At 45.2% G+C, this 21,789-nt stretch overlaps 1 protein-coding gene across 2 annotated transcripts in view; it reads left to right on the top strand.

Annotated features, from left to right (window-relative positions):
• The window catches only part of tmem91 (transmembrane protein 91), a 23,254-nt gene extending 2,816 nt beyond the window's left edge, over nt 1-20,438 (top strand). The window contains exons 2-5 of one of the 2 annotated variants that reach the window (XM_052079102.1): nt 9,540-9,591; nt 9,897-11,954; nt 15,851-15,997; nt 17,301-20,438. In XM_052079102.1, the coding sequence (XP_051935062.1) occupies nt 11,544-11,954; nt 15,851-15,997; nt 17,301-17,456 (714 nt within the window). In that variant the 5' untranslated portion in view covers nt 9,540-9,591; nt 9,897-11,543 and the 3' untranslated portion in view covers nt 17,457-20,438. Of the gene's footprint in view, nt 1-9,530; nt 9,592-9,896; nt 11,955-15,850; nt 15,998-17,300 lie in introns of both variants that reach the window. The other variant, XM_052079103.1, reaches the window with a different exon arrangement.
• Nucleotides 20,439-21,789: the final 1,351 nt, after the last annotated feature.

Genomic DNA, 21,789 nt, shown 5'->3' with positions numbered 1-21,789 from the left:
GAGTGGTTTATGTAAAACTATTGGAACGCCTCATGGCCCAAGGGGCGAATGACAAGGACGCTGTATAGGCACATCTATTTATCTATCTAATAACAAAAAAACACATTCACTAGAGGTCCCTCTTAGCCAATGGGATGCCAGGAAGATGCTCGGTAATAGCCAATGGCAGAGCAGCTATAAGTATGTTGTGTTCAGGAACCTAGGAGCTGCGAGTAGCTGCCCATACTGTATTTTTACCTTGTGTATCTTGAAATCTCTTTCGTAACAAGAGGCAATATTTTGCTGTTGAGGTGTTTCTTAACTTGAAATTTTCATATGAAGAGACGTTTGTAAGTAGAGGTACCACTGTAGTACCTCAATAAATGTTTACACTCTTGAGGTTGTCCAAGTGCTGTGCATGGACGGTGCAATATTTACCTTGGTTGATTAACCTTTGTCAGACAAAATCTCTCGTACGGGTGTTGCAGTACAGCAGAACATTTAATCACGAGCATGCAGCTGATGGAAGGAGTGAATATAAACATATACTTTAACAGAGACGTGCGGGCGTTTAATCTGCGGCAACACGACGACACTTGCACAGCACTGCCAAACTCAAGACTGAATTAAGGCCCATTAATCATACCGTTTGGTCTGTTGTGTATGCTGCCAAACTGGTGGAGGGAGCGCACACACACGTACGCACGCACACGGACATACACACACATACCAAGACATGGATATAAATAAATGTCGGTTAACCATATTTCCTGCTTTTATCCTAGTAAGGCTCAGAAGACGAGTTAGGCTTTCTGATGTGTGTGTTCCAAAACTGTGCTTGGCATATCATTTGAGTGACTCGCTGCGGCAACCCCTAACAGGAGAAAGTTGCTGCTGCTTCTTCTTAGAAAATGTTGCCAGTAAAATTTGTCGCATTTCTAACCACAGCTACTGTATACTGGTTACAGAGTAACCCATTTCTTGGTAGTTATAACTCATCAGTATGGGTAGATTTTACGCCTTGTTGGATCAAAACTCTTGATCCAAAATGCTGGCTTAAATCCACAAGCCAATGCACTGGGTCCAAATAACCCAGCTTTGGCTCAATCCCTTTTGGACCCAGCGTTATTTCAACCAATTTGGGTTCCTTTTATAACCTGGAAGGCCCGTTTTGCTGACGAATGATGAGAAATTTTTAAAAAAATGTTTAAACGGATAGACTAAACAGTGACGGAACTTACTGGAATCGTCACTAACCGGGTCAATACCGAAGGACCTTCTCAGCTCGTCACTGATGGACTCCCATTTGGAGTGATGGAAACGCTCGCCAAGTGTCTCCTGTATTTGTCCACGGGGGCATGAGCTCATTGCTCTCCTCCCATTGCACGTTCCTCACGCCTCTGTTTACGGTACTTTTAGCACCTCCTAGCACAAATTCCATCGATGAGGGAAGAGGTAGAAGTGTTTTGGGGAAATGAGACAATGGCTCCTCAATGTCATCATTTGATGTGGACATCTGCCGAAGATGACACACATCACACACATCATTGACCCGTGTCACAAATATACTGTCTGCGTGTCAGAATTATAAATATCACCATAAATTTCCAATGCTCAAAGCATTTCCTTAGAAACAGGAAGTGGTTATTTTGCAAATGGCAAGATAGTTCCATCCAACACACAACAACAGAGATGAAATCAATGTCAGTTTAAGTTCCACTGTGCCGTGTCTCCGAGCAAGGCCGCTCGGCTCCGATTGGCTGGGGGGTCTTGTGGGGGGCACGTACATGTGGTTTCATTAGCAACTATGATTACTCGCATCCCGTCCCTGGCTGCTCGTTTGTGGACAAACTTGACTCGTTGACCAATTACTTCCATCGCTGTGCATTGTGCGCTGAAAGACGTCGAGTAAGACTGCAGAGTGGCTGAAAATCAGACTAAGTCAGCAGCAGCAGCAACAGCAGTTTAGCTTCCTTTTCCCATTCTACCTCAAGGTTTGCCTCCCTGATAGGCTCGCGTGTGAGATCCTTTGTATACATGTCTTCCCATAGGAAATAATGGAAATAATAATCATCTTTTTGCCATAATAAAACCGTTATTAACTTTGCCAGCGATGTTTTAAATCAGTTATTCTGAAACTGGAAAGCTGTAGCTTGGGGCCATGCAGAATAATTAGCAGGGTTTTTTTGGGTTGTTTTTTTTTTTATTCCCATGGACGTTAGGGGTGCACATGGTAGTTTAAGTGGTGATAAGATTATGAGGGCGTCCTTGGAAAAATTTCTCCCCTGAGCCCAAAAAGTTTGAGAACCCCTGTTTTAATTATCATCATAAAAATATTACAATTATAATCAAGCAAAGTAAAATGACTAACCCGTAGAACAGTGGTCACCAACATGGTGCCCGCGGGTGTCACGTCGCGTGTCCGCCAGCAGGTGGCGGGTTTTCTCACCCGCCATCTGCGCACCTGTCCGTAATTTCGGGCTGATTACCCTCCTATATTAATGAGACTCCGGCAGTTCTCCCACTGCCGGAGAATTCCTCACCGTGCCATTGATCTCTCGTGCTAACTCCTCTATTTGTAGATTACTCGTTGCCTTCTTGCCTTGCGGCCTTGACTCTTGCCATTCGCGTTAGTCACTAAATTGAATACTTAGATAGTGCCTAATCAGTAGCTCCTCGCACTTTGTTTTTCAGCGAGCGTTTTCAGTTGTTTCCTTATTTCTTCCCTGGTCCTTATTTGACCAGCGTTTTGTGTTTCCGTTTTTTCCCTGTCGGGCTCTTTCTGTTTTTGTCATTAAAGACACTCTTTGCTTTGAGAAAATTCTTTCGTTGTCTGTTTTCCGGGGATCCAATCCTTTATTTTTTTCGTTCTGCACGGAGCGATCATTATCGCTTCGGGCAGATCGTGACAGAATTCTCCGGCCACCATGGATCCCGCAGACATCGAAAAAATTTTTTCCGCTCTTTCCCGACAAGAGCAACAGATGAGTCAGCAGGGCCAAGCCATTAGGGAACTCCGTGGCGCGGTCTCCATGCTGGCTCATCGGTCCGATGATTTAGAACCTCGGTTGGTCCGGGTGGAAGAGCGGAGACCATCTTCCCCCGGGGTTCATTCTATTATTCCCGAAGCGCCCTCCTCATATCCCGTTATGACGAGGGAGCCATCGCTTCCACACCCCCCTCGCTACGGGGGCGAGCACGGGCAGTGTGGACACTTCCTCCACCTGTGCTCTCTCATATTCGACCTACAGCCTTCTGCCTATGCTAATGACGCCGCCAAGGTGGCTTATGTCATGAGTCTGTTAACAGGTCCGGCGGCATCGTGGGCGATTGCGACCAGTGACGCCAAGCCGAATCTCCGTACCTCGTTCCCCGACTTCGTGGCTGCGTTCCGCCGGGTGTTCCATCATCCCGTGCGAGGCAGAGAGGCAGAGGGCCGGCTACTCGCCCTCCGCCAGGGAGAGCGATCGGTAGCGGATTACTCCATCGAGTTCCGGATCCTGGCCGCCCAGAGTGGATACGATGATCGGGCGCTGTGTGGCCTGTTTCGCCGCGGGCTAAACCCTCAACTCAAGGACGAGCTGGCGACCCGCGACCACAGCACCAACCTGGAGGAATTAATCGACCTCTCCCTCCTCATGGACAATCGCCTGAGGGAGCGAAGCCGGGAGCGTGGAGGTGATCGGTCCCAGTTCCGACGAACACCCACGGAGGAACAGGTGCAGCTGGGAGGCAGGGACGCTGGTGCGGAGGAAAGAAAGCGTCGTTTCAGCGACCGAGCGACGACTGACGGCGTTCCACCATCTCCTCACGCCGCAACCAGCCATCCGGGGTCGTCACCCCCTGCCCACCAGGAGTACTGTGAGTCACGACCGCGCGCGCCCCCCTTCGAGTCTAGGCGAGTCGACTCGCGGCCTGGACACCCCAACAGACTCGAACTCGAGGGGGAGATATTAACGGGGTCCCGGTCGTGGCGGGTTCGGGCTCTGGTTGACTCGGGGGCTGATGACTGTATAATGGACACCGATCTCGCATCCGAGCTGGGTTGTTCCGTGGAGAGGTTGATAGATAGGAAGCGGGTTTGTGATCTTGATGGGCGCCTCCTGGCGGTAGTTACGCATAGGACGGAGCCGTTGAAACTTCTACTGTCCGGCAACCATGTCGAACATCGCCGTTTTTACCTAATGCCGTCTCGCAATGCCCCGATCGTTCTCGGGTTACCCTGGCTGAAGACACACAATCCCGTGATTTCCTGGGCGCGCCCAGCGATAGACAGCTGGAGCCCATATTGTTACCAGCACTGTCTTCAATCGGCCGTCGGGAAGCATGAACGTGTCACGCCCCCCGAGGAGATCTGCCTTGACGGAGTGCCGGATTGCTATCGGGATCTAAAGGAGGTGTTCAGCGAGGATCGTGCCCACTCTTTGCCCCCACACCGCCCCTACGATTGTGCTATAGACCTGCAGGCGGGCGCTCCGTTGCCGACCTCGCGGCTGTATCAGGTGTCCCAACCCGAGCGCGAGGCATTGACGGAGTACATCAACAGCTCGCTCGCCGCAGGTCTTATTAGACCATCGCGTTCACCGTTAGGGGCGGGTTTTTTCTTCGTAGGGAAGAAAGACAAGACCCTGCGACCCTGCGTAGACTATCGGGGATTAAACGAGATAACAATTAAGAATAGATACCCGCTACCCTTGCTGGACTCCGCCTTCGCCCCATTGCAGTCAGCCACCATTTTCTCCAAATTAGACTTGCGCAGCGCTTACCACTTGATTCGCATCCGGGAGGGTGACGAGTGGAAGACGGCTTTTAAGACCCCTCTGGGTCATTTTGAATACCTGGTTATGCCTTTTGGGCTCACCAACGCCCCTGCCGTTTTTCAAAATCTAATTAATGATGTGCTAAGGGACATGATAAACATCTTTTGTTTCGTTTACCTTGACGATATTTTAATTTTTTCCCAGTCACTACACGAGCACCAGCAACACGTTAGGCTGGTGCTACAACGTCTACTGGAGAACCGGCTCTTCGTCAAGGCAGAAAAGTGTGAATTCCATGTCCCCGTCATCTCCTTCCTAGGGTTCATTATTGAACAGGGCAGGTTAAGGGCGGACCCCATTAAGACGCGTGCAGTCACTAACTGGCCGGTTCCGTCCAATCGCAAGGAACTGCAGCGCTTTCTGGGGTTCGCCAACTTCTACCGACGCTTTATCCGCGGTTATAGTCAGAAGGCGCTCCCCTTAACCCGCCTTACGTCCATTAAAACCCCATTTAAGTGGGATTCGACCGCGGATGCGGCGTTCGCAAACCTGAAGGCGGCGTTCACCAGTCCCCCCGTACTACAGCACCCTGATCCTGATCTCCCCTTTATCGTGGAGGTGGACGCCTCGGATTCGGGGGTGGGGGCTGTGCTGTCCCAGCGCTCTCCGGTCGACCAGAAGTTGCACCCCTGCGCCTTCTTCTCCCGTCGACTCAGTGCCGCTGAGTCCAATTACGACGTGGGCAACCGTGAACTGTTGGCAGTTGTGACCGCCTTGCAGGAGTGGCGGCACTGGCTCGAGGGGGCAAAGGAACCCTTTACGGTCTACACGGATCATAAGAACCTCGCCTACCTCCGCTCCGCCAAAAGACTGAACGCCCGTCAGGCCCGGTGGGCCCTCTTCCTTACCAGGTTCGACTTCATCCTCACCTACTCTCCCGGGTCTAAGAGCACCAAGCCCGACGCCCTCTCCCGTCTCCACGAGCCTGCGGGGAGGGATCGATCCCCGGAGACCATCCTCCCGGCCCGGTGCGTCGTGGGGGCCGTCCAGTGGGAGGTTGAGCAGCGGATCCAGGCAGCCCTGGAGGGGGTTCAGGTGCCGACGGAGTGCCCAGCAGGGAGGCTATTCGTACCTCCTCCCTTACGATCTGAAGTCCTGCAGTGGGGACATGGTTCCAAGGTGGCGTGTCATCCCGGGGTGAACCGGACTGTGCAACTCGTCGCCCAGCGTTTCTGGTGGCCGGAGCTCCGCAACGACGTGACGGAGTTCGTCAAGGCCTGCACCTCCTGCGCCTGCGGCAAGTCGTCCCATCAGCCGCCGGCGGGACTGCTCCAGCCGTTGCCCATTCCTCCTCGCCCGTGGTCCCACATCGCCCTGGACTTCGTCACGGGTCTCCCGCCTTCCCGGGGTCGAACTGTCGTACTCACGATCGTGGACCGCTTCTCCAAGGCGGCTCATTTTGTTCCTTTGTCCAGGTTGCCGTCGGCGCTGGAGACCGCCGACCTCCTTGTCGAACACGTCTTCCGTCTCCACGGCATTCCACTGGACATTGTCTCGGACCGGGGGCCCCAGTTCGTATCCCGCGTCTGGAAGCAGTTCTGCCGGTCCCTCGGGGCCACGGCCAGTCTGACCTCGGGGTACCACCCCCAGTCCAATGGACAAGCCGAGCGTGCCAACCAGGATCTGGGGGCGGCCCTCCGCTGTGTGTGCCTTCACCGTCCCTCATCCTGGGTCGACCACTTACCCTGGGTGGAGTACGCGCACAACACCCTCGTCTCTTCTGCCACTGGTAGGTCCCCCTTCATGGCCGCCTACGGGTACCAGCCGCCGCTGTTCCCGTCCCAGGAGGGGCAGGTGGAGGTCCCCTCTGTGCAGCACCACCTCAAGCGGGCCCATCGCGTGTGGAAGGAGGCCCGGGCTGCGTTGTCCCGCACGGCGGCCAGGAACCAGCGGATCGCGGATCGTCGCCGGCGCCCGGCTCCTTCATACGTGGTAGGACAGAAGGTGTGGCTGGCGACTAGGGATCTTCGGCTGGCCGGCACGTCTGCGAAACTGGGACCCCGATTTACTGGACCGTTCGAGGTCGAGGCCGTCATCAGTCCGTCTGCAGTCAGGCTCCGGCTGCCGCCCACCATGAAGGTTCACCCCGTCTTCCACGTCTCCCTACTCAAACCCGTGTCTTCCAGTGACTTGGCTCCTCCTCCCACGCCGCCGCCCCCTCCGCGGGTCGTCGACGGTGACCCGGTGTACACGGTTCGTGCCATCCTGGACTCTCGGCGCAGGGGAAAGGGGTTCCAGTATCTGGTCGACTGGGAGGGCTACGGGCCTGAGGAGCGGCAGTGGGTGCCTCGCTCCTGGATCCTTGATCCATCCCTTTTGCGCGACTTCCACGCTACACATCCATCCAAGCCGGGTAGTCCGCCGGGAGGCGTCCATTGAGGGGGGGGTACTGTCACGTCGCGTGTCCGCCAGCAGGTGGCGGGTTTTCTCACCCGCCATCTGCGCACCTGTCCGTAATTTCGGGCTGATTACCCTCCTATATTAATGAGACTCCGGCAGTTCTCCCACTGCCGGAGAATTCCTCACCGTGCCATTGATCTCTCGTGCTAACTCCTCTATTTGTAGATTACTCGTTGCCTTCTTGCCTTGCGGCCTTGACTCTTGCCATTCGCGTTAGTCACTAAATTGAATACTTAGATAGTGCCTAATCAGTAGCTCCTCGCACTTTGTTTTTCAGCGAGCGTTTTCAGTTGTTTCCTTATTTCTTCCCTGGTCCTTATTTGACCAGCGTTTTGTGTTTCCGTTTTTTCCCTGTCGGGCTCTTTCTGTTTTTGTCATTAAAGACACTCTTTGCTTTGAGAAAATTCTTTCGTTGTCTGTTTTCCGGGGATCCAATCCTTTATTTTTTTCGTTCTGCACGGAGCGATCATTATCGCTTCGGGCAGATCGTGACAGCGGGCACCAGGTAGCCCGTGAAGACCACTTGAGTAGCCCGCCAGTGCCTGGACATTGTGATTTGCTAGTAGAAATTATGATTTAAAAATGCAAACATTGGCAGTACTGTGAGACATTTCGAAACACGATCAAAGTCTGACAATTGAAATCATCAAGTATTAAAAATAACACATCCTCATATTATTGAAGGTATTTTGGACAAATATGTTATTTCAGACGTGTATCAATTTGGTAGCCCTTCACACAATCGGTACACATGAAGTTGCTCTCACCCTCAAAAATGTTGGTGACACCTGCCGTAGAAGATGCCTGACCAAAACGTTAATCTCAAGTAGCAATCCAAAAGAATTTCTGCAACAGTAAAATAAAACACAGCAAGGCCAAATGTGGATCAAATTTGCTATGTGTCATGTATCCTGTTCAGTATCTATACTCAAAATTCTGTCTCGGCGAGCTACGAACATCGATCAGGTGTCATCATGCATTTATCAATTCGATATCAGTCATGAATGGAATAAAACCACTTTTCTTTACAACATCAATGAACTGTAGAGACTGCTGGTCTATCCCGAGCGCACAATACGATATGACGATGCAATAGCGATATCAATACAATATTCTGTATCATTCCCGCCTTGTAGTTAAAACACATTGTTCTGATTGAATAAAAGCACAGAGGTGAGTGACAGAGGGCAAGAGGCTGCTCTTGTTACGCAGTGTATGTGATTTGTGGTAGCGTCCTTGTCACCACCACCGTAGCAGTTTTATTCGCGTTGCAGAATGCAAAGATGAGGACGATGAGGAGGAGGAGCTGGGTGGGCGTAATAAAATGAGTGCATCACTGCTGGAATGAAAGTGCGGTATTTGGGAGTGTGTGTGTGTGTGTGTGTGTATTCGTGAATGGGAGTGCAAGTAAAGTACAAGTAGAGTGAAAGACGCTTGATGATGCAATCACACGGTCTTGTTTCTCTCCCAAGTGCAATGAAATGCTCCGTTAGCGCGTCATTGATTGCCTTCATGCTTCACCCCAACACTGCAGCATCTTCCCCATGATATGGAGAGCATCGTGTCTTCTTGCCACTAAGCCACTGTAGTAGACTGTGACATCCCATGAATACAAAAAGCAAATGTGCATCATCAAGTAAACATTGATTATCCTTTTCAGAAAATCTTCTGTTTTTCAACATGTAGCAGACCTGCATCATCGTGTATTCATCTGGTATCACAATGTCTTCTATCTATCGTGTCTCTGTGACTTGCCATGTATCCATCAGGTATGGTTATGCATCGACTGTGCGTTCATCTATAATTACGTAATGGTCGTCTATGCAGAAATGTGGTGAAGATTGCACGACTGTCTGTGTCCTATGTGTTGTGTTGTGTTGTGTTATTTTTGTTATTTTGACTTCAAAATGGCGCCGCGTGAGTGGCTGCCTTTCCAGCAGCTCCTATATTTTGTTGTTCTACTTCTTCCTTTCATAACTTTGCTGCTGTGAATCGTGAATTTCTCCATTGCGAGACTAATAAAGTTTTTTTCTTATCAATCACGAATTCACCCGGTGTCCATTTTGTATCACCATGTATGCATGAATCCTTCATCGCCGATCGAGCAATCATATGTTCATTAGTGTCTATTATGTGTACGTAAACTGTCAGAATGTATTTGTGTGACTCATGTTGCATTTAATGCAGGTCTGCCATTTACCTTCACCTCTGGTGTATCATACAATCTTCCAAATACATCAGCAAAACAAGATGTCATATTTTAAAGTTGCTCTGGACTTGTTGTAGTGAAGATCTCAAATATTGTTTTAAATATAACTCCTCCTTTGTGAGTTTCTGCAGAGCCCTTCCTGATCTTGTTTGAAGATCTCTGGAACACATCAAGCTGAACTAAGTAAGTCTATTGATCCAAAATCTAACTTTCTAAACTTTGAGCAAGGGCCGTTTTACCCAAAGGTCCGCTTTATATAACGCTTATGTAGAACAAATCTGTTCTGCTCCAGAATTGAATTAAAAGTTCCTCCTTGGGATTTTGAGTGTTTTTACACTTCACTCCGCGGTTTTCACAGAGATTGACTTTAAAAAGGAAATGACGATAGTTCTAATGATGCGTATTGATCAGTGCACTCCTGGAAGACGATCGTTTCTTGATCAAGGAAACGTTGACGCTGAAATATCTTTGTTGCTTCTCTTTAATAGACCCCCGCTTCCAGCCCGGATAAAGAGCTTGGCGCTGCTCATTTGACGTGACTTAAACTTTGTGAAGTTCGACAGACGACATCAAAAATACACATCCAGAGGGGGCTCGGTTGTGGCATTAATCAACAAGGAGGCTTTTTGATTTCTTCATGATGACGTGGCGCAGCGATGGACGCTGGATGCCGGCGGCCCAGTTGACCTGCCGAAGCGTCCCGTAGGATTCTATTTCTGGACCCTCATTGCTTTTACAGATTAACCGCCCTCCAATATGGCCCCAATCCGCACATGGCGCCACGACTTTGATGCTTGGGCATAATCAACACGCACTATTTATCGGCGCAGCCATCTGAAACACATCATCAAGCCGTCCATTTTCCTCCACATATTCTGTTCAGTGTTACAGCAAAGCAGGTGTGTATCCCAGCTGACCTTAGGCAAAAAGCATATCAAAACCTGGATCGGTTGCAGGTCAGTCGCAGAACACTGAGACAGACGACGAACCTGCACCTTGAAAATCACAAAAGGCTCATCCATGAAATGACGATCATTCCTCAGCTGTTATTTTTTAGAACTTTCATTCAAACCCAAACGGTAAAGTTTGATGTGGTACACCTAGACCCTGGATGGGTCGTTAGTCAGTCGATCAGTGTTTGTCGAGATAGAAACAAAACAAATCTGAGCATTTAAATCAAGACTGCTCTCAAGCACTTTTTTTCTGATCCTTGACGGAAAGGATTGATGTAATAGTTCTAAACCCTGGAGCACACTGAGACAGACAACAAACTCAGACTTTGAAATTGCAGTCATTCGTGATCAGTCCTCAACTCTCATTATTCCCTGCCCCCAAAAACAGAAACAGACTGGAAACCTGACCATTTAAATCAAGTGTTATTCTTTTGCAGTCATTCCCCAACTGTCATTTCCACACAGATTTTTTTTCTAACTCTGGCCGTAAAGGATTCATATGATAATCCCACACCCTGGATTGATAACTACTCAAGCGCAGGGGACATGGAGAGAGACACCTGGAAATCACAACAGCCTGTGAGTCTTTTACCTTAGTTAGTGTTCATTGCACAACTGTTTCCACACCAGAACCTTTTCAGCAATCTTTGATGCCAAGGATAGATGTGATAATCCGACACCCTGGATTCGTCACCCGTCAATCGCAAGGCACAGAGACAAACAACTAAACTGAGCATCTAAATGAAGACAGTCCAGAGTCTCATCCATTAGTTAGGAATATTTCTCAACTCTCAATTCCACTTTGATCTTTTTTTTCTCCCACGCCATCACAACACTGTGTGCTGTTAGCTTTGGACTGTTCCACGATTTCCAAAAAGAGGTTTTCATTGGTTGTCCATTATCAGAAAGGAGACGTGAACTGTATAAGCAAATACTTGAAGATCAGAGGCTTTGGAATTCTTCAGCCATAACCTGCACAGGACGACGGATAGAAAGTGTGTTTTCATCCTCGGCAGCTGAGCTTTCACCAAGAGAGAAATCAGCAAATTGGATTAAAGATGGATTATCGCTGAAAAACTAGCAGCCGGCAAAGCATCTAATCCCATTGTGCACTCTTCGGGGGGGAGCCACTCCGATTCTGCAGATTACATTTTGGGGCGTGGATGCCATTCAAAGCCAGCGATGGAGAACCGCGATGAGTTGGAGCACCCTCTCCTGGGAGAAAGCCCACATCGGCCATCGGGACCGGCTCCTGGGGGAGTCTTCAAGGGAATGCTGGTCAAGTGCGAGGAGGACATGGCCTACCCTCCGTTGGCTTGGAGGGGCTACTGCGGACACCCTCCAGATGTTCAGCAGCCGCATCAGCTTCTGGACCCGTGTTCCTTACCCCGCACGTTTGAGTCTTTCTACCCGGCTGCGCCCATCTGGAGCCACGGCGACTCGCTGCTTAGTAAGGACTACCTGGAGACCACCTTTGTGGACATCGGTCCAGGATCCACGCTGGAGCGGAAGCTGTTGGCCGAGGCGCACGGTGACTTCCACAGCGCCTCCTACAGCATGGACGAGGAAGACGACCTGCTCCCTGATTCGGACGTAAGTCGGCACGTTGCTTGAACGCTCTATGTTTGTCTGCTTTTACTTGCATAATAGATTAAAGCAGTGGTTCTCCAACTAGGCTCCCTGGACAATATATTTGGGGTCTGCAAAGTAATTTCCAATGTAAAGTAAACACATTAAGCCAATGACTCTTTCCTACCTCGACTTTAGGCCAGTGGAAAGCTCTGATATGAATAATAGAAACAAAAGGGGGAAATTCACTGAGTGTAGTCATTTTTAATAAAAGACGTATTATTACAGACAGTGGCACCCCTTGACTTTTTCTCTTACAGCTCAACATCACCACAATACGTTTGCTGCCATGACATCCATCCATTCATCCATCCATTTTCGATCCGCTTTATCCTCACAAGGGTCGTGGTGGTGCTGGTGCCTATCCAAGCTGTCTCCCGGCAGTAGGCGGGGGACACCCTGAACTGGTTGCCAGCCAATCGCAGGGCACACAGAGACAAACAACCATCCGCGCTCACACTCACACTTTAATTTAGTGTTCCATGAAACTGCCATGCATGTTTTTGGAATTTGGGAGGAAACCGGAGTACCTGGAGAAAACCCACGCAGGCCCGGGCAGAACATGCAAACTCCACACAGGAAGGCCAGAGCCGGGATCGAATGTATTTGTTGCCAACTTAGTCATATAAATAAAATGTATTATTATTATTATTTTGATAGTAGGCTAACATAGTTAAATGGATACATACAGTATGTGTTGCCTTTTTTATAAAGCTTAAATACGGCCTTAAATATATTTATTTTTTTGCGGCTCCAGACATATTTGTTTTGAAGGATTTTTTTTGGTGCAATATGGCTCTTTCAACATTTTGGGTTGCCGACTTCTGGCAAGTGATTGGATGCATTTGAATTATTTTGTGACGGCGAAAAAATTTTATCTATTTACGTACCATGTTGCAGCTGCACATATTGCACATACCAGAAACTGCCTCCAGTTACAGGATAAACCTTTCCCTTTTGGTTCGCCTTTAAACCCCCCCCCCCCCCCCCCCCCCCCAAAAAATGAACTTGTTATGACACTGGACATTTTAATTATTGGGGCATTTAACCATAATTGGCATTATTATGAATAGGTCCTTGGAAAATATTTCTCCTGAATGGACACATCAAAGAAGAAAAAAAAAGTAAATTTCTCCATCATACGGCCCCATTAAAAGTGTGATATTTCCGCCATTCCATGAGCCTCGAATGTCGCATTATAAGGCAGACAAGATCTAATAGTACTTCGAGTTTGTCAATTGTGAGTTTGAGAGTCCAAGCAATATTTAATCACATCATTTAAATGTGTGACACATCATTTGCTGCTGCTGCAGCTGCTGTGACGAAGATAACTGCATTATAAGCACGAGCGTCTTTCGACTTATTAATAGAGGCGAGCTATCAGAGTATTTTGGGGACAGCAGCAAGGCAAAACTGTCAAGCGAGTCACATTACGTGGAGTTTGGCGCATGTAACGATTGTAGGATGACAGCTCTGTTCCAACGGCGTGGTCAGGGGGAACATGCGGTAAATAAGAGGAGGAATGAATTTGAGAAGTTAAATCAGTATGCCAGAATAGATTATTTTACATTTGCTTTTACATTCACTGCCAAAGCGTTTTGTTAAGAGTTTTTGCTGCTCAAGGACAGACAAAAAGCTCATTTGGAATTCTGGCGGCGGTGCGGTCATGCAAAAAGTACGGGCCGACGGGAGGGAAACCTCACCGTGACCTCAAAGGCAACACGGCATCTTCTTCTCCTTCGTCGCACTCTGCGAAGCCCAAAACGTTTTGCAAAAGAAAACGACGGACGTTGATGAATTAAAGTGGACAGGAACCACCCAAGCACAAAATCGCATTATTTATACTTCAAACATGAGCATTATTATCTTTCCAAAGGCCCAATTTTCCCCATACAGCTCCTGTATCATGATGCCACATATCGAAAAGCAAAACTCATTTGAGCATTTTCCATCCTTAAAATTAAAGTCAACCAAGACCCGAATCTCAGATGTCACTGAAAGATAATGTTAATTTGGTCTTGTTTAATGAATAAACAAATTCAAAGAAACTGAGGGCTGCTTCCTCTGTGCTGATTAATGGAAAGGACGATTAGCTTGACATCCACTTCAGAGGCTATGCATCAGGTTGAAGTACATTTCAGGTTAGTCGCACGATAACTGCAAATAATGACTGTTGGTAAGACAATAAACAGATTTTTTCCGGAAATTGATGATGATTCACTTACCAGTTTGGTCCGTAACATGCCAGAAAACAGGCAAAAAACACTGATTAGTGTAAAAGCAGAATTTTGCAAATTGTATGATTGAACAGTTTGTTGTTTTTTAGACAAGTACAGTCAATTAATTTGAGGATCAGTTAATTGTCAATTCACTGATTCATTTTGATTCATCCAATTCAGTCTTTCACAGGCTGTTACTCATACATTTAATTTTGATACAGGTGTTTTTCGGCATTGAGTAGATACAGATTTGATGAGAAAAACTTTCATTCATTCATAGTCATATAATCACACGAAGAAGAATTTCTAGGCTACTATAAGTAACCTAGTAACCCGAATTAATATTAGTTGTTTTGAGTATTGTTATATTTTCAGACTACATGTGTTGATGCACCGTTTGTGTTCAAATATTCGTTGCTTCAAGCAGTGATCGCAACCAGGGTTAAGTGGGTAGGTTAGTACAAAGGGAACTTTTGTTGTTTGTTTGTTTGTTTAAATCTCTGGTTTATGTTGATTTCAAGAGTATACATCAACTGTGAGTGGCTCGAAGCTTCTTTTTGAGGAATTATGCACAAAGTGACTTGAGTTGAACGAAGAAGTTCAAAATCGGTCCGTGGTTAGTGGTGCAGAGGTGCCTCGTATTTGGTTCAGATCACTAAAGCTGCAGCTGGAGCATTTGCACACGTGCATTCATGCAATAAAGCGAGACATACAGGAAGTCAGATTGAATAAACCCTTGCTTGCCAATGATGTATGAGTCACGAGCGACCGACCTGTCAGAGCTAATTCGAGCTAACCTCATTCAGTCACATGACCTCATTCAGTCACATGTCACCGGCAAAATTTTGATGCTGCCAGATATAAACACCGCAGAGGCTTTTTTTTTGTTTGTTTGTTTTTCTCCGAGGCCTCTTTTAGAGCAGAAATAACATAAATCGTACATGCATTAACACTGTTCAGTTTGCTACCCTTATATAGCTGTGTGTGTTTTAATGTACTGGAGGTTTGCACTGTGGTTGAGAGAGGAAAGGAATTTCATATGTGCTGTATGTTGCACATAGAGCATATTTGACAATAAAGCTTGACTTAACTTGACTTGAATACTACTGCAATGGCACGCTTTGCATTATACGACATTCATTCCCAACCGATGCACTGCGAGGAATTAACCAATTTCACTTCACTGGTCCATAAATGATTCATGCTTATTCATTCGCCACAAATATTTCTTTCTGCATCTGGCTATGCCAGTGATGAAGAATTATATGCAGAATAAAATAAAATGCTATGCCACTAGAGGGCAGAAGGCACAATTAACCTGGGCACCCTGTTGCCATTCAAATTACAGAATTAAAGTAGACAGGCTAAAATTTCACACCAAGGAAGTGACTTTATGTGTAAACCGAGAACATCATTTGTTTTTATGTAAATGATACTCCTTATACTGTATACTGTATATGAGTGTGTGTGTGTTTGTTTGTTTGTTTATATACAGACATATGTTCATATACAGACACACACACACACACACACACAATATTAAGGGGTGAGGTACCGGAATTCAAAAGGCCTCAATCCTGATGCATGCATGTAGAAAAGCGTCCTTTCTGACCTCTCGCCTGGGTCCACTCGTGCCCTCAGGACTCGTCCATAGAAGACTTCAGCGATAGCGACAGCGAGAGCAACTTCCCCCTGATGATCCCTCAGGACTACCTGGGCCTCGCCTTCTTCTCCATGCTCTGCTGCTTCTGGCCCCTGGGCATCGCCGCCTTCTACCTCTCACAGAAGGTAAACACACACGCACACATAGACATTTGTGCCAAATTGACAAGAAGTAACCTGGCACTTAAATTGGCAGCAATGGATTAACAAAATTCCGCTCTTAAAGGCACCACAAGTGTAGGGATTACATAGATTTGCGGTATTAACTTAACCACAAAGGATCAAAACACACACTGACTGCGAGCACAATCTGAAGATGTAAAACAAATGAAAGGAAAGATGGGATTAAATGTTGAAATCAGGGATTTTTCAGGTCCAGTTTGTTTCAGTGTCTCAAGCAATGTTTCTCAAACTGTGGTCCACCGGACCAAGCGCCAAGTGTGTCGAGTGGAGGCAGACAAGGAACGTGAGGACAGTCAGTCAATGGAAAAACATGTGGCAAAAAGAGCCTCATCGGAGCAGTCTTGGGTTCAGCATATATTCGGCGTTAAGAGTTTAAACTGCGAAGCAAAGAAAAGATCTTCTGTTACATCTCTGGCAATTGTGCAGTATCTCGGTTTGAAAGAGACAATACTAGCTCCGGAGCCGAGAAACGAGCACCTTGACTTTGACACACAAACACACACACGCACACCCCGCTTGCCTACCTTAAGCTTTTTTGGATCCTGGATGAAAGATATTTTTCAAAGACTAGCCTTTCATACTAGCCTCACCATTACACTTTATCCCCAGAAAAAAAAAATATTTGTACATAAAAGATTTTCACGACTGTCATGCTTTTATCCGATATATTTAGTCAGTTTTAAATCTGCTGTCTGCTGCTGGAACACTTGAATTTCCCCTTTGATGCCATTAAGAATTATGTTGCTGGTTTTTTTTTAGGATTTTATCATCCTACTTAACTTTACCTATCGTCTTAATTAAGTTTAACAACCATTTGTACTCCAAAATGCCATTGGAATTAAAAAGTTCTGCTATTTTTTGACAATTAAAATACAAATGTATCATTTAGACAGAAAAAGAGTTGTAAAGTCATTTCGTTCAAGACAATTCTTGTTAAATAATAATTTGGATTTATCTAAGATCAAATCTTAATAGTACAACAATAATAGTACTATACTAAAGTCATTGTTTATTGGGGGAAGAAAGTCAAATTTAAACAAGTGAATTTCAAAATTACACCTATATTACTTTAATATATGACTTTATCCCTGTAACCATACGCATTTTAGACAAGAAAAATACCCCACTCATGTAAAACGATCACATTGCAAATTATTCTACCAAGTGACAGCTAGCGGGCTCCATTTTGAGAACCATTGCCCAAAAGAAACTGATCACTGATTCAAAGTCTTCTGTCCTCTTTCAGACCAACAAAGCTTCAGCCGAGGGGGACCTCCAGGGGGCCAACGCGGCGTCCCGCCAGGCCCTGTGGCTTTCCGTGCTCTCCATCGTGTTTGGGATCGTTACCTACATCTGCGCCATCGCCGCCCTCATTTCCTACTTGTCTGCCAAGCCACCGTAAAACATAAAATAAAATAACAATTGATTAAAAAAAAAAGCTGTGAATGCTCTCCTGGAGCTAAGAAAACAAACAAACAAAAAAGATCTTGTGCACATGCTGTCGACAGATACTTGTAAAATAATCACATTTTAGCGCATCGGCTCCGTATACCTTCAATCATAGTCTATTGGCCTTTCGCTAAAACCCATTTGTCTGGTACACGCATGAATTGTTTGACATTTTAAGGGATATTTTTTCTGTTACAGACCCAAACATTAAGATTAAAAAATAAATAAAATTAAAAATTAAAAAAATCTGGCATACAACAGTTTTGACTGTGCGACGTAAGCTCCGGTAATATCAACACAGACGTTAAAATTATGTTCCACCGCTGATCGAGAAAGTAGTCTTCAAAGACAGAAATCTCACATGATCGAATATGATATAACATAAAGAAAGAAGAAAAAGCTAGCAACAACCGGGAAACACTACTCTAGACTCATCATGGAAGAGGACACGAGAGAATGGAATGAAGGTGGCTTTGGGCCTTTTTTTAACAACAACAACAACAAATCCTATACTACAAAAAACAAATAAATGCGGTAAAAAAACATCTTGGAGGCAGGAGAAAACAGACTTTTTAATCTACTGAGCCAGCTGCAGTAGAAGCGTTTTCTCTAATCAAGCTAACGGCTAGTTTTATTATCCTTTGTGTTTCGGGTTAGACGTTTGCTTTCACCTCGGTAGCTTTGTGGCTAGCCCTTTATTTCTATTAGAATCCTTCAAACGTTTCAACCAGGCACACAAGCAGTAGCTAGCCACTCACTCACTGTTTACTATTACACAATGATACAAAAAAAGCAAATCTCTGTTCTGCATTGCGATTCGCCAATATGCTTTTAGGAGGATGTGGCTTCACGCAAGATAATTTCTAAGCTATTCATTTATTTATTGGAAGTGGAAATATTCTTGATTTACAACCTGCAGCTCCCTGCCGCCCCCTGGACTCTCATTAGCTGTACCGAAGTTAGTCGTGAAACACACTGTAGATATCATCCTCATGGTAAGAACAGAGCGCAAAATAGAGAAGTGGATTCTAATGGACCTCATCCTGGGGTGGTGATGTTCTGAAACCACACCACAACTCAAATCTTTAAAAAAAACAAAAAAAGAAAAGATAAGCAATGAGGAAAAAATGAATCCCCCCCAGACATGATGTTGCCAAAATGTAATTATTTGCTTCTTACAAATGCTAACTTGTGACCACAAAATGGGCATAACGTGCACACAAAATACGAATTAACTAAAAAAAAACTTGCACATCGGGATAATCAACTGGAACACACCTTTTCTACCTTATTGTCCGGAATGACTTCTTAACGCTTGCATCGCAAAGCAACACTGCATTCATTTGTATTTTGTAGTCTCATTATTTCTACTTTCTGACCAAGATTTAGTATTTTGTGCACATGTTTTACTTTGTTGCCATAAATTAGTATTTTTGCACATTATACAGTATCTATAGTGTGGCTAAGATAGTTTTAGGGGGGTTTGCCCATGGGACTAAACAGGAACACTGTTGGGTGGAAGGAGAGGAACACGGAACACTTTTAAAAGAAAAGTGTAATTCAGGAAAAAAAAATCACAAATAGTTTGACTTGTTTGGTGAATAGTTTTCTCCTGATAGGCCATATTTCACATACACAAGCTAGCATCTTGTGCGTTTGAGTTAACTACTTATGTACAGCGCTTTCACCTGTTTTGAATTTGCAAGTCACAAATTGCTCTTATGACGTCCTGAGGTGTCGCAAAGTGATGGCGAGTAGGAAAGTAGTATTGCGAACCCCCACCATTCGCAAATTCACCTATGCATGTTTTTTACCCCATGGGATCTAACCTGCTCTCTTTCTGGAACACAGTACATTGCCACAAGATGCGGCCAAAGCACTTGGCTCAGAGGAAAGCAGTGTTTTTTAGTGGAGGATCACTGGATCCAAATTTTTATGGAGACAAAGGTATTCAGAAACATCTTATATTCACAATACATAAAGCATATGTGCTTATAATTGGCCGTGTTTATTGTTTACATTTGACTGCGATGTCTTTGAGGTATTGCGCAGACAACTGGGATACATCCGATTTGATCCAGACTACAATGAGTGCACACACAGCACAGAAATCTCTGTGTGAAATCAATATTCAATCATTGGCAATACCTCGCCTTTTTCAAAGGCACACACCACACCCATCTGGGGTCTTCCGCCGGGACTGCGATTTGGTCAATTTGCAGGACCTCAGTGTGAAACAGGCTTTGGTCTCAGGTCTTCATCTAAAACGAGCACACGGGCACAGACAAGTTACAATCATGCAGTTTAACATATTTCACTTTTGCACAAGATGCTAACTCGTGTGCTCATGTTGAAAAATGTCATCACCCATCAGGACCGAGTGTATTGAATTTTAATATTTCCAATGTGCAGTGTGAAACAAGATAGCTGGAGCATGTGGGATGGACGCAAGTGCCAAAAGAGATGGGAGTTATGTTTGTTATATTTAGTCCATTACGTTTGCAACAACAACAAAAAAGAGTGCTCAACTTATTACATTTGAAGTTCCAGAGAGACAAAAAGATGTCCAGCATGAGTCCTTCACCTGACTTGGCTTGAGCTTCAGCGTGCCATTAATGTAAGCCAGTGACTATTTTAAGGGAAAAGTCCACATTTTCTATGTAGATGTAGTTTTTATATCATAGAGTGCACCGATGATTACTATAACCGTGCGTGAACAGTACACAAAGATGAGTTGTGATACCTCGTCAGCTTCCAGCCTCCCGACAATCCTCCTCCACCATCATCTGAGCCCGAGCAGCTTCGACTGGACTGCTCACTTCTTCTCTCATGACATGTGGACTTCCTCTCTTCTCACATTCTTCTTTTAAATGTAAACAAAACAAAGTGGAAGAAAAAAGTCAATCCCAATAAATAAAAATGCACTTCTTTGGAATTGACTTGGCTTCTTTTTATTTTTTTCAATTATTCACTTGAAGTATATGCTGCACTTGAGCCCTTGTTAAGAAACCCTAACCCATCTAATTTTTTAATTTGTCAGTTCTGATGAGATACTCTGTGGCTCTAAAAAAAAAAATCTAGATTCCTTGATTCCAGCATCCAAAATCGCACTGTTATTGTATTTTGACACAAGTGAAAGGTAGTTTGACAAGATGAATTATTATTCTTGTTTTCTGTTAAATCTGAGGTTAGTTTGTTCTTAGCAGTGTCTTCTTAACTCAGTGAGAAAGATATGGGGATTTTTCTACCAAAGACTGAAGGTTTCGGTCACAAATTTACCATTGATTTACATTCACTTCAGGACAAGTCACTATAGGCGGATTTTTGACATGGCCTAAAAATCCTTAGTCAATTCTGACAAAGTCACTTTATTTGTGTTTCAAATCTCTATCCAATGATATACTCTTTTTTTATATACCTGTACACCGACATTGATTTGAAATGTTCTGTCACTTCCCTACTGAATGCATCCTGATGCTTGCAGCAACGTGTGACATATGTTCTTCTGTCATCCCTGAGTGAACCTTTTCAAGAAAATGTTCCGTTTTTATGTCACTATTTCAACGGGGTTTCGCTCGAAAAAAAAAACCTCTGAGATGAAGGCACACTATAAAAATGTTGCTTGGTGCAATTTTGCTACTTTGGCGCTTTAAAGTTTAAACTGTTGACAACCACGTTGGACCTTACTGTACAACACAACAAATAGAATTACACACACCGTATATTTAAATAAGATACATCGTTTTATTTACCTACATCGCCATCTCGCTAGCATTGGCTAGCAAGAATTTGTATTAGACATCATGGGATGTATTTGTTTTCTTACAAATAACCCACACGTTGTATGACCACAGACAGATAGGTAATATAACAATACTCACGGGTTTAGATATTTTCTAACGTAGGAAAAACTAGTTAGATAAATAAAATTTACCACTTTACACACGTTGTATGACCACAGACAGATAGGTAATATAACAATACTCACGGGTTTAGATATTTTCTAACGTAGGAAAAACTAGTTAGATAAATAAAATTTACCACTTTATTCTTCTTTTTTAAGTATATCTTCATGTTTGCACTACACTGCCCCTAGGAGGCTAAAGTGAGGATGGCAGGATTTTGAGAACGACGACATAATCATCATAATCATCCAGTCGGAGTCACACCTGAAATAAAATATGATTTTCTTGACACAGTATATCATAAAAATGCATCATTGTACTAATTCAGGCCTCCAGCCAATATTCAGACGTAGTTAAATACTTTATTTAACTATCTCATGG

This window comes from Hippocampus zosterae, chromosome 10, assembly GCF_025434085.1.
Source record: "Hippocampus zosterae strain Florida chromosome 10, ASM2543408v3, whole genome shotgun sequence".
NCBI classification, from domain to species: Eukaryota; Metazoa; Chordata; class Actinopteri; order Syngnathiformes; family Syngnathidae; genus Hippocampus; species Hippocampus zosterae.
The sequence above is the reverse complement of the archived record's forward strand: the minus strand, read 5'-3'. Positions and strand labels throughout refer to the sequence as shown.